The 13481-nt window shown below is 47.6% G+C and overlaps 2 protein-coding genes across 7 annotated transcripts in view; one reads left to right on the top strand and one right to left on the bottom strand.

Moving 5' to 3' along the window:
- The window catches only part of FARP1 (FERM, ARH/RhoGEF and pleckstrin domain protein 1), a 277566-nt gene extending 270761 nt beyond the window's left edge, over positions 1-6805 (top strand). For all 5 annotated transcript variants that reach the window (XM_076009332.1, XM_012756986.2, XM_012756988.3 and 2 more), the window contains exons 24-27: positions 6-172; positions 3238-3345; positions 3677-3828; positions 5254-6805. In XM_076009332.1, the coding sequence (XP_075865447.1) occupies positions 6-172; positions 3238-3345; positions 3677-3828; positions 5254-5335 (509 nt within the window). In that variant the 3' untranslated portion in view covers positions 5336-6805. The remainder of the gene's footprint in view (positions 1-5; positions 173-3237; positions 3346-3676; positions 3829-5253) is intronic.
- A 2876-nt stretch (positions 6806-9681) lies between these two features.
- Positions 9682-13481, bottom strand: part of STK24 (serine/threonine kinase 24) — a 109608-nt gene continuing 105808 nt past the window's right edge. For both annotated transcript variants that reach the window (XM_020290263.2, XM_020290264.2), the window contains exon 11: positions 9682-10726. In XM_020290263.2, coding sequence (XP_020145852.2) covers positions 10690-10726 — 37 coding nt within the window. In that variant the 3' untranslated portion in view covers positions 9682-10689. The remainder of the gene's footprint in view (positions 10727-13481) is intronic.

The following is a 13481-nucleotide window of genomic DNA, read 5'->3' as shown; positions in this document are numbered from 1 at the left end:
TGCAGAGTCCCCCGACGAAGCCACAGCCGCCGACCAGGAGTCGGAGGACGACCTGAGTGCCTCACGCACCTCGCTGGAGCGCCAGACGCCTCACCGCGGCAACACCATGGTGCACGTGTGCTGGCACCGCAACACCAGCGTCTCCATGGTGGACTTCAGCATCGCCGTGGAGGTACCGGCAGGGAGCGCCGCGTGGCCCAGGGACAGCGCTTGTCCCCGCGGCTCAGGGGGGCTGGTTCCTGCACCTGCCTGTTACAGCCCCGCCCGGCAGGAAGGACCAAAGCGCCAGGCTCGTCTCTGAGCACACACGGCTGTCCCCGCAGGCAGAGCTGAGTGGGTGTGGGTGGTTCTCTTGTTCGCTCCCCTTTCCTTTCCCCTCGAGTTAGCCTAGAAAGCTCCGAACGTCATGTCCTGGAGCTGTCCCCCAGGACTCGGGTACATGGGGACGGGGCAGAGTTAGCAAGGCAGCAGGTGGGTGCCAGCCGGGGTCCGTGTCACAGGTCACGGAAGAACCTGAGGAGAAGGGTGAGTAGGACGAGGCTGCTCTGGGTTGTCCCTGTGCAGGGCTAGAAGGGGTGGCTTCCTCCTGCCATCCTATTGAGCATGGCCGACATCCTTTAACAAGAGACACGTTAGTAAAGAGACGCGTAATAAGTTCATTTAATCGTAGTTTTACATGACACAGGAGCCTTCGGAATGAAGGCCCATGCCTCAGTTGCTAGACTGAGGTCAGGGACCGTGCAGGGCCCATCTGTTCACATTCTTCTCGGCCTCCCCTTCATAGCATTTCTTCCCCCCTGGTTGGGGCAGGACCCCTCTGGAATGAGGTCTTACGACCTACCATCAGACGAGGCAGGCTAGAGAATCTCTTTGTGGCCAGCTCGCAGACAGACCGGCAGGGGAACGCTAGAGTCATATTCTAGGATTTATGGCTGGCCTTGGGGAGGGGGATTCTTGTTGCTATGGCCAGCCAAAGGGAGAAGGAGGGAAGCAAGACAGGGGGGGGCAAGGGAAGGTCAAAGATTTTGCTTCTGAGGCCTTCATCTGGGAGCGTCACTCCCTGGGCCTCAACACCTGGAAGTTGGCTTGGATGATGGGTCTCTCCCGGATCCTCGCTGTGAAAACTTCCCAGCCTTTCAAAACAATTCTTCAGGGCTACTACAGCTGTTGCCCAGAAAGCTCGTGGAAGGGGATGTTTGGGGACAGCATAAAGATGTGCTGGCCTCAGCCATGGCACTAGAGCCAGCGGAGGGTCTGAGACAGGACAAGCATCATCTTTTACGCTTAGAGCTTCAGGGCAGTAGGCAGCGGGGAGCTTGTCCAACCAACGGGATGTAAGGAACAGAGGGGTGGGGACTGTATTCGTCCCCCATGGCAGCCAAACACACAGCCACAAACCAGTTGTAGCAACAGAAATTTACTCTTACTGCTGGAAGGCAAGAGGCCAACACCCAGGTGGAAGCGGGGTTGGTTCCTTCTGGAGGCTGCAGCCATCCTTGCCACACCCAGCTTATGGACACAGCATGTCCCTCCAGTCTGTGCTCAAATGTCCCCTCGGGTTTAGGTCCCGAAGACCCTATTTCCATTCACAGGCACTGAGGGTTTGGACTTGGCGAGGGGCACAATTCAGCCCACAGCAGGGACTGTGGTTGTGGGGAGGGAGGAGACAGACCCCTGGCACGGCCGTGAGGACATCGGCTGGTTCTGGGTCAAAGGCAGCAAATGCAGACAGGCCTGAGGGTCCTCCCTCTGGACAAGGACGCGGCCTCTTGAGGCAGGGCGTTGCAGGGAGGCTGGCGTACGTGGAGGCCGCTGGGACAGAACAGCGAATGCGCTCGCTTCCCGAATGACAAGGGCAGAATTTAGAGGTTCCAGTGGGCCTGGAATGTGGTTGACCCATCAACCACACTATGGGGCTGGCTTTGGTGTCAGAGTTAATTACGTCTGAGAAAAATCTTTTGGACTTTATCTGAAGTTTTCGATTGAGTATTAAAACCCTAAAGAAAGGAAAATGTGCTCCTGTCCTCACCCCATGGCGTGTGACCCTGCGCTGCTGCATAGTATCACATCCAGACAGCTGCTCAGCCTGGACACCCGCCACCCCCTACCTGTCTGCAGGTCCTTCTCCCTGCACCAGGCGTGTGTCCACCCCCACGGCTCACCTTTGTCACCCCAGCAGACCCTGAGCAATGGGAGGCAGAGACGGTTCAACTTGTATCATCGCAGCTTCTAGCATGGGGTCCTTACCTACGTGGGGACCCAAAGGGATAGGACAAAATAGCCTCAGAGGTGTGTGTATATATGTGTGTGTATATATATATATATGGTAAAATACCTGTAAAGTAAAATTTGCCAATTTAACCCCTTTTAAGTGAACACTTCAGCAGCACTAATTACCTTTACGGGGTTGGGCCCCCCTCCCACCCTCCATTTCCCACCTCTGAGTCTCCCTTGGTCCCTTTGTCAAAGTGATATCACCGAGTGGGCCACGTTTGTCGGAAGCGTGGACACAGGTGCCCTGTGCTCCTGCTCCATGCCGGGCTGCCAGCGCTGTCCCAAGAACGCTCTAGGGCTGGCCCTGCACACTCTGCCATGCTTCAGGCCCGGCGGCTGCAGTCAGCGGAGGGTGGGCTGCAGCCTCCCCGGGGCCCACTAGAGGGCAGGCGGGAGCTGCTCGCTTTCTGTCCCAGGGCAAAGTCCCACAACCTGGGAGCCTGAAAACAGAAATTCTCACATTCCTGGAGGATCAAGGCCCGGGCAGGGCTGCCCTCCCTCTGAAACCAGTAAAGGAGGCTCTTTCTCCTCCTGTCTGCTGGCAGTTCTTGGTGTGCTTTGGCGTGCAGATACATCACTCACTCCTGCCTCTGTGGTCAAGGCAGCATCCCTGGGCTGCTTCTCAAAGGGCACCACTCCCAATGGATTTAGGGCCCACCCCACTGTGACCTCATCTTTACTAATTATATCTACTATGACCCTGTTTCCAAATAAGGTACCTTCTGAGGTTAGGGCCTTCAGTGTATCTTTTTGGGGGACTCAGTGCACCCTCTACCAGGTGACAAGAAGCAAGCATCTCAGGCTTGTACCATCAACCAAGGGTTTCTCCACACCAGGGAGCAGTAGGGCCCACATTCTCAAGTCGTGGACATGTCTCAGTTGCAGGAAGCCTATTCTTAGGACCAGACCTGGCCACGGGCCCTGGCCCCATCGGTGCTTCTTACAGGCCTCCTTGTCTTTCAGAATCAGTTGTCTGGGAACCTGCTGAGGAAATTCAAAAACAGCAACGGGTGGCAGAAGCTGTGGGTGGTGTTCACAAACTTCTGCCTGTTCTTCTACAAGTCACACCAGGTGAGTGCCCCACACCAGGCAGGCGGGCCTGGGGCTCCACGCAGTACCTCTTGTCTCTCAGGGGCACTGCTGAGCCACCTGGCCCAGCGTGGAGAAGCCACCTGTCCCCCGGGGAAGGCCATGGACAGCAGGGGCTTCAACTCCAAGCGAAGGCTGACATCAGCCATTTGCTGAAGGTCACTGACAGTTTGTGTCCTGGCAGGGACTCACTAGCTGGACCACCTGCCCCGCAGCCGAGGGTGGAGCTGCCTGGGCTCCCAGGGTCCCTGCTGGGGGAGGGGTGGCTGCCGCCCAAGGCTGCCTCCCAGAGCCACTCTGTTCCCCGTTCCAGGACAATCATCCCCTTGCCAGCCTGCCTCTGCTCGGGTATTCGCTCACCATCCCCTCGGAGTCCGAGAACATCCACAAAGACTACGTGTTCAAGCTGCACTTCAAGTCCCACGTGTACTACTTCAGGGCGGAAAGTGAATACACGTTTGAAAGGTAAGTGTCCTCTTTCCTACACACAGGGCCTGGTAAAAGAGGACATTCCTCTAGCAAATGCCAGCATGTGAGGGAGGCGCTAGATGTGTGCCCGTGTGCAACTCTGTTCTCGTAGCAGCAGGTAGGAGGGTGATGAGGGTCCTTACCCTGGACAGTGTTACCTGGTGCCCAGACATCTCTAACTTGTGTGTCGTGGGCAGAACTAGAGAGGGGCTCCAGTGCTCTGCTGGCCTGGCCGGACCCACCTAGACCCAAAGAAAGCGTTTCAAGGGCAAAAACGTCAGGTTTTTTTAGGCTGTAGCTACCAAGTCTTAATATTCTTGATTGGGCTATAGCTACAAGGCTGTTTCAGGTCAATGGACCATACAAGGAAGGGAAAAAATCTTGGTTCTTGTTAGGGTTACCTTATTGGTGAAACTCCCACATGGTGTAGTGAGAACCAAGGGGCAGGGCCTTCATTCAGCCAAGGAATAAAAGAAACCACCAGGCTATTGGCGGTTTCTGAAATTCACATTTCAAGTAGAAAGTCTGGGTGAACGTCCCCAGACTTTCTACTTGAAATGTGAATTTCAAGTAGAGCCTAGACTAGAGGATAGTAATTTCAATGATCCTAGACTAGAGGGTAGTAATACTCAAATTTGACACTGGCCTAGAAAACAGAGTGAGGGACTGAGTGGGATGATCTTATCACAGACTTGCAGTGCTAAGATCCTAAAAGGCCTGGAGGAAGAAATTTCTAATGTAAGCATTCCCCACAAGGGCAGGAAGCTGGCCATGCCCAGGTGTCCTCAGCACTACTTACCTGTTGGACCAGATAATGAGTTGGGGAGGCTGTCCTGCAAACAGTAGGATGTTCACGGCGTCCTTGGCCTCCACCCAGTAGATGCCAGTAGCACCTCCTCGGTTGTGACTACTGAAAATGCTCTAGACTTCACCAGATGTCCCTGGGGCCAACATCGCTGCTGGCTGAGAACCACTGCTATACGGCAAATACACATAAGTATAAAAGGGAGCTTCTACTAAGCAAGATAGGACGCACACCACATTCTCTGCAATTTCCCGATGAGGAGGATGAGGAATTCTCTTCAACAGCCCTAACTACTCAAAATGGGGAGTGGATGGCGTCACCTAGGCAAGGCACATGTGTCTTGAGTACTTCCAGAGTACTCCCTACAAAACGAGAGTGCCCAGCGGATGGTTCTCAAATGGTGTTCCCCAGGAACAACTGGAAGAACCCTCTGCTCAGGTGCTAGGAGTTCACTTCCAAACCCTCCTGCTGGCATGGCAGGTTACAAACCAGGTGGTATTACAGCATGCTGTGTGTTTGTAGGTGGTGACGGCCAAAGTGTCATGAAGCTGTCCAAACAAGGGGGAAAAAAAGTTTATAAAACATGGTCCATGGTAGTTATTTCACTTCTGTTTCAGGTGGATGGAAGTGATCCGAAGTGCCACCAGCTCAGCCTCACAGGCCCACGCTCTGAGCCACAAAGAATCTCACGTGTACTGACAGCCAGACACGTTTGGTCGATTCTGCAGTGGCCGCTTTCCTGGAAGACATTTACTTTCTTCTGTATTAATGAAGCCTAGTAAAATTAACACCTGTCTGAAAAACAACCCGGTTTTACTGCAACTCTCATCTGTCTCCACAGAAGCGTTTTTTAACCTTGTCCTCTCAGCTGTTAATTTCTCATCTGAACGGAACAGTGACCCCAGCTCCAGGCCCGGGTGGCGTTTCGTCTATCATTCTCTCGGGGGGCTGTTACTTAGCTTGTGACAGTATTAAAACATTGTCATTAAAAGAGTGCCAAATGACATTTCTTCCTCCACGCTGCATCTCAGAAGCAGTACAAACACATCCGTTCAACCGTGAGACAGGGCAAGTGCTCTTCTTTTTCTTAAAGAAACTTTTATTATTTTCATCTTACAGGCTGCTGCATTTTAAAAAATTCGATTTTCCAGTGTTTGCGATATACGTGGCACAGTCTTAAGTAAATGAGATCATTTTCAGATTTTTTTTTCAATCTTTCTACTTTTATAATAATAGGCAGTTAGTGGGACTCACTTCTTTGATTAATAAGCAATTTGCAGCACACTACGTTCCCCTTAGGGGCATCACGCTCCAATGAAAACACTTGTTATCCTCCACCTCCTCCTTGGCACAAGTTGACCAAATCCTTTAGGTGATTACTATTCACAAACTGTAGCGGGGTTGTCTTCTGTTACGGGAAGCAGAAATGCAGTGCAATATCCGGACTGTCGCTGTACTGTGAGTGGCGTGTACAATGGGAAGATGCTGTGGTGTTTTGCTGTCCATGTCACAAGCATGAAAACCTGTATGTCATTGATGATATGTTTCCGTGACGAGCGTGTTTGTGAGCGTCGTGGCCGCAGAGGCACGATGACGTGACGGTACGTAGTCCCCTGGTACTCTTGTCTCCTCCTGCAACTGTGGCGGACACTGCACACCCTCTAGTAGTATATATATCGTGCCTGTCCGCAAAAGCAACATTTACCTTTCTTACTCATTCCCCCCGGGCATGGGGTCTCGACAGTAGGACACTGCACCTCCCTGACAGTCGGACTACACAGGGAACACGGTTCCAACCACTCGGGCCCACGACTTGGAAGGCGTTTGCCCGTTCTCTCCGGTGATGGGTGGCTGCTATTCCCTTAGCATTCGCAAGCCCTTCCTGATGCAAGTGCAGAAAGATCCGGAGGCCGTGGCCAATCAACACCGTCTCTTCCGTGCCCTGAAGCACCGCTGGGAAGGGCTACTCACCCAGGACACAGGAAGCCACCGGCTCTGCAGGGCTGGGACTGGTGTCCGTGGAAAGAGGGATTGACCCACGGACAAGTAGCTCCACACGTGTTAATCATTTGCCTTACAATATGTACCAGACGGTTTGAAGTACTAACAAAAGGGAATAAAAATACCTCACGCCACGATCCAGCATATTGAAGTTCTAAGGCAAAACAACCCACCTTGTGTCTCGTTTTTATTTTCAGCCTGTGTGTGGCAGGGCGGGGAGGACAGGCACTCGCTCGCTGAGACAGAAGATGGGGGCAGCTTTGACAGACCCCAAGTAGGTCCCTGGGCTGTGGGGGGGGGGGGCGGAGTGGGGGGGTACTCCCCAGTCCTGTGTGGACAGCTGCCCAGATGGCAGAGCAGCACTAGAGGATGGTCCCTCCAGTAGTCCCGTCACTAAATTCCAGGTTACTTGGACATGAAGTGGTCTCCTACCTCCGTATTTCTGAATGATTCCAATCCGTGCCCAGCACCTCTGTCCCACGTGACCTCAGAGGAAAATGAAGTCACAACAGCGTGGGACTTCAGCCCACCCCAAGCTACAGGAACACGTGCACTTGGCAGGCACACCCTCTATACCTAAGACACAAAATTACAAAAATAACTTTCCTATGAGCTTAATAACCCTCGCATGATATGGTACCTGTGCTTAAGAACATGCCCTGGAGGGCTCTCTGCCTTTGTTGCCATGTTTCTTAAGGAAACTTAAAATCAACCACATATTTTACCAAAGGAAAAGTACAAAAAATGCAACATAAAGAACCAGACTAGATCCTTCACAAGAGCAACTTGAGAATAAAACTCTTGGGTTTGGGAGGCAGGTGGCACTTCCAAGAAAATAACAGCCTGGCCATTAAGTAGCCTTGTCATCCCAAACCACACTGGTGGGCCACCTCACTGAGCACAGTCAGCTGGGACAGACGCTAACCAGTCACTCACGGCCAGGCCGGTCCACAAAGGCAGTAGCTGTGGCCCGCTCGCCCGTGTAGAACACTTGCCCATACCAGCGCATGAGCACCAGCTGCAGTCTCAGGCAGATGAGCCACCAACAAAGCAGTTAGGCACTGAGAAGCCCGCAAGCGATCGTCAACCTGTCTATCATGCCTCGCTCCCCGCTCTGGCTACACACTGACAACAATCTATGTTGTCTGAAGCAGGTTCCAGTTGTAGCTCTGGTACCTGGTCTCTCTTTTAATGAAGGACTGGCAGTAGACATACACATGCCAGTAGCATACACGTTTCCTTGGTTAAACCAGATGCCCTTAGAAAGAGCTCAGTGGTTTTGTGTGTCTACAGAAAGTAACAAGCCAGAAGAGATTGTACAGGAAGGTGATCTGCTTTTAAACTCCAAACCACATCTCCCCCCAGAAGCTAAATGGACACAAAATGTTTCCAATAAATTCGGAATCACTTATTGTTTTACTGAGAGATGGAGTTGTGCAGTATCACAGCCTAGTGACTGCAGAGAGCCTACTAACCGATCACACCGACACCCCTAATCAGAATCCAGTCTAGCAGCATAAACAGTTACTGCATTTGAGACTGGCTTCGGCATCAGCAGTTGTGATGTCATTGTCCTCTCGTAAATATGAAGAACTCTGAATCAGGAAAGCTGCTGTCTACCTTGGCTCTCTTAGAACCACATAAGCTGCACACTCACTGTAAGGGAAAACAGATTCATTTTTCTTTGAATGGTTCTTTCTCTGCAATGGATGAATCTAACCTACGACTTAGGCCTCATGCTTCACATAGGGAAACAAATAGTTCCCCATGCAGAACACTTCCCAGAAACACAAAACGAAATAGTCTCAATTCTTCTAATTTTTTTTTTTTGGGGGGGGGAGGGTGCAGGGTCTTGATCTGTTGCCCAGGCTGGAGTGCAATAACACAATCATAACTCAGTGTACTCTTGAACCCCTGTGATCCTTCCATTCACTCTTCCAAGTAGCTGGGACTACAGGCATGTGTCACCACACCTAATTTTTCTATTTTTCGTAGATGTGGGGTCTTTCTATGTTGCCCAGGCTGGTCTCAAACTCCAGCCTCAAGTGATCCTCCCCCTCGGCCTCTCAAATGACAGGATCCCAGGCATGAGCTACTACTGCACCCACCTATATTCTCGGATTTTATTCTTCAAAGTAACATTCTTGCTGCAGAATAATACAATAAAAATTAGCAATTCAGTTCTATTTCCCCTAATCAAAATGTATCCTTTATACAATCTAATAGTTCAACCCAAATCTACTTCTAATAAAATATTACAATTTAATTTTAGAGTTTAAAAGCTACATTCCATTATCCAAGAGCAGTGGTAGGAGCCTACAGTCCCAGCTAACTGGGAGGCTGAGGCAGGAAGACTGCTTGAGCCTAAGAGTTTGAGTCCAACCCAGACAACATAGCCAAGACCCCACCTCTAACACACAAACAAAAGCTGGACTTCATTAAACTGGAACCACTCAAATATCTGGCTCAAGTCTCTGTCCTCACCCTGTTCCTTCCAGGCCACTACACCAGCAGATAGCTAAGCTTACATCCCAAGCTCACCCAGTAAAATGTTTTAATCTTCCAGAACTGTTATTCCAACAAGAGATGACAATAATTAGCGCTAACAAACACAAAAGAACACCACACATACCTAAGTCAGCAGTCAAGGATTGCCATAAGAACTCTCCCATCTCAGAATTCTGAGATTATTTCCCCTTTTGCCAGGTGAGGCCCTACAGCAAGCAAATAGCTAATATAGGCTCCTGTAAGAGAACTGAAACAACCCTTCAAGTCTCCAGCGAGTGGTGGAGCAATTTTACACATCAGCAATGTTCAACCCCATCTGAGGGACCGATTTTACAGCACGCACAGGGAGCTGCCCTGGACACTCAGCATTCTGACAGCTGGGCACTTCTCCCTGAGTCTTCGGAAGTTCTCTCTCTCTCTCTCTCTCTCTCTCTCTCTCTCACACACACACACACACACACACACACACACACACACACACACACACCAGGTGCCCTGTCCTCTAAAGAGTCACGTTTCAAGGAAAGTATACAAAATAAGTGTTATAAAATTTATTCGTGTAAGCATTCAGACATTTGCAGGTGGGAAAGATGATATGCAGATTCCACTACAAGGTACAACAGAAAATCGTACTGGAAGGGACGGTACATCTGGCGCAGACCAGCAGTGGCACGATTCCAAACAAATGTTAGACGAGAGCGCTTCATTGGGGAGAAAACCGAAGATAATAATTTAAAGCTTCATGAGGCAAGATATGTTCCAATTTAAAACACTAAGAAATAGTACCATCAATGAAAAAGGAAATCAACTTCTAAGTGTACCAAAAAGGGTGGCAGGGCAAACAAGAGGAAAATTTGCATCTGTTGAGGTACAAATAGGAGTGTTCCATAAGAGGGGCATTAATTATTATTAATGACAAACCCTGCAAATACAAAATAAAACCCAAATCACTGGTCACATAATTCAAAATTTACATGTAATAAAGGCAAGGCAATAGACTCAAGTTATGGCCTGTCAAATATTTACTCCACTGACATTATCTACAGAAGCACTTGGCCAATTTGTACACAGTGATTCCTTATGCACGCCGAAGGGGTTTCCGTAAAAATGACACTATATACAAATCTGTACACCGATCCACCAGAGCGATTCTCCATCTCCCGGGGGGAGTTGTCAACTTAAAGCAGGATACCTGAGGTTTCATGTCTGTAGTTGCCTTATCATAATCCCAAATATACATTTCAGGGTTTTTGTTTGTAAAGACACTTTCCTTGAATATGTGCACTATGGGTAAAATTAAAAACGAGAATAAAATAAAATGATCGCTCAAAGGAGCTGACCCTTCCCCACCCCATCTGAGAGACTTCATCTGGCTGTGCCACAGGAGGACCGTGTGTGTCCCGACAGGCGCCCGCAGCTTTGGGGGTGGCCCCTCCATGGCGCACCTCTTCAGCAGAGTCAGCAAAGGCTCTCGTTGACTTTTAAAGAGAAGGAGGATGAAGAAGAAAAAAGGAAAAAAAAAAAAACCCAAATGCCAAAGGATTTCAGTGGGATGAGGTTCCTCCACCACTTAGAGAATATCTAGGGGAAAAACAAACAGAGAAATAGAAGTAAATAAATTATTTATCTAACCCCCCTATAAAATTTCAAATAATAGCCCAAATCTTCATTTTTATACAAAATCTCAAGTCACACACACAAAAAAATAAGTGGAAAAAATATCAATGGATTAATAAATCTTTTATATAATGAACTAAAAGATTGAGAAAATTTTCATAACTCCAACACAAAACTTTAGAGCATGTAAGTGAGAATGTGTTCAACCATTCTCAAGAGATGTGAACAAAACAGTAAATAATAACCCTTTAATTACAATCAATTTTTCAAATTGAAAATCTATAAGACCAGATGACACAGTATGGTTCCAGGGATGCATATACATTCCTACTATGTGCAGGATACCCTTTGTGGCCACAAAAATATTGATGTGGTCCAAGTAATTCATTTCCTAGAATTATTTCAGAAATACGGTCCAAATGAGAAACAAAGTATTTGCAGCACAAAGATGTCTCTCAGGGTTTTTTATAATTATAATAATTTGTAAACAACTTTGATACCCAACAAGTAGAGAAATAGTTAAGTAAATTTTGCAAACTGAAATTACTGGAGATTAAAAATTATAATTACTATATTTAAGCAATATAAAAAATATACACAAATTAATAAGTATATACAAAATTGCAGGTCAAGTATCACTTATCCTAAACGTGTGGGACCAGAAGTGTGTCTGATTTCAGATTTGGGAATATTCGCATGATACTGACTACCTGAGCATCCCAAGTCCAAAATGCCCCAGTGAGTATTCCCTCCCAGCCTCATGTGGATGCTTTAAAAAGTCTTAGATTTTGGAACATTTTCAGATTTGGGATGTTCAACCTGTATGTGTGCTTACAGTTCATATGCACAATTTCTCAATCCTAGATAATACAGAGTATCTAAAAAATTATATAAAAATCATATCTTCACTGTAATTTGCAAGTAGGTAAGAAAATTGAGTAAGTTTATGACATATATATAACAGAAAGCAATGCATCAAATGATGATGATAATAATGAACAAGCTGGAGTGGTGACATCTTGAGTAATTTCTCTTTCAAAAATTCTACAATACTGTCTTGATTTAGAATACAAGAAAGGGGTGGAGGTGAGCTCCCTCATGGTTAAGATTCCCTCTGGCATCTCAAAACTGACCAATTCAGGTCTAGGAGGCGGCTGACGACAATTCAATGAGACTCATCTCAAAACATTCCAATCTAGAGCTCCTCTTTTGAGGCATTCAAAATAGTTGGCACTATCCCAAACAACAAAGTTACATAAGATCCTCTTAAAGCATGCTTTAGCCACAAATCCTAGGACTCAAATTTCAAGAACTATTATATAAATAACTCAATCGTGAGATGAGCTGATAACACACAAAAGAATCCAAACATTAATTCAAACTGAGAGAGACAGAAAGGCTTCAAAAATGCTTCAGACAAGAGTCTGTTCTCATTTTTTCTGGGGTCATCCCCTGAAAGAACACGTTTGGGAGCAAAACCAGTAAGAAGTCATCCAACCAACAGCCCCTGTGGTTTTGTGTCCTGTCAGTGGCAAACAAACCCACAGGAAGAGCTTCTGGAGCATCTCATGAAGAAAAGGAGGCCACAGCCAAGGCTGCAGGGAGAAGACAAGGACCCCAATACTCAGGCCATCTGAGGGTTGAGGAAAAAGAGGGTGCACTCATCACCCAGGGAAGAAAGCAAGATAGAAGGGTCTCGAGACGAGAAGAAAGAATGTAAACTCAGTATCTCTAATGTATTACTGGAAACTAAAATTTTAACTACAACATACACTAGACGCAGGGTAGTTACAGACTTGTGCTCCGGTAAATGTGGAAAGCCCCAGCCACAAGCGCCTACTGAGACTCTGAAATTTGCTGAGTCTGAATAGAGATGCACTGTTAAGTGTAAAACACACCCTGCATTCAATGACTTAGTACAAAAATAAAAGAATGTAAAAGATCTTTTTGATAACTGTTTGTATTGTTACATGTTGAAATGATAGCACTGTGGATGTAGCAGATTTAAAAATAGATTATTAAAACTAATTTCACTTTTTAATATTTTTATTATGGCTCCTAGAAAATTTAAAATTCTGTGTGGGGCTCCCATTATATTTCTATTGGACAGAGTGGTACAGATCAACTTGCATTAACAACTAAAGCAAGAGAAACAGAGAGATAAGGGGGCCCTGAAACTGGGAAACCCATGTTGATTAAATATGCATAGTCCATGCAATCTGTGCTCTGGAGCTGCTGGGGAAATCAAGTCACTTATAGCAAGAATTCATAACAATTTCAGGCGATCCTGGACAATGTGGAAAATATCCGTTCTAAAAGTTAACTACAAAAACACAAAACAAAATCCCAAACAAGATAATAACAATACCACCAGTTTCTGGTTTACTTCTATTTGCTTTTGGGGGGGACCGGGGGAGGGGTAGAGGAGGAGACAGAGTCTTGCTCTTTCGCCCAGGCAGAGTGCAGTGGACTCATCATAGCTCACAGGAACCTCAGATTCCTGGGCTCAAGCGATCCCCTCCTGCCTCAGCCTCCCCAGCAGCTGGGACTACAGGCATCCACCACAATGCTGGGCTAATTTTTCTATTTTTTTTTTCTTAGTAGAGATGGTGTCTTTCTTGCTCTTTTTCAGGCTGATCTTGAACACCAGAGCTTCAAGCAATCCTCCTGCCTCAGCTTCCCACATGCTCTATTTAATGAGAAATAAATGCCACTGGAA

The sequence above is a fragment of the Microcebus murinus genome, chromosome 13 (assembly GCF_040939455.1).
Source record: "Microcebus murinus isolate Inina chromosome 13, M.murinus_Inina_mat1.0, whole genome shotgun sequence".
NCBI lineage: Eukaryota > Metazoa > Chordata > Mammalia > Primates > Cheirogaleidae > Microcebus > Microcebus murinus.
Note: the sequence above shows the minus strand (reverse complement) of the source record. Positions and strands in the feature narration are given on the sequence as shown.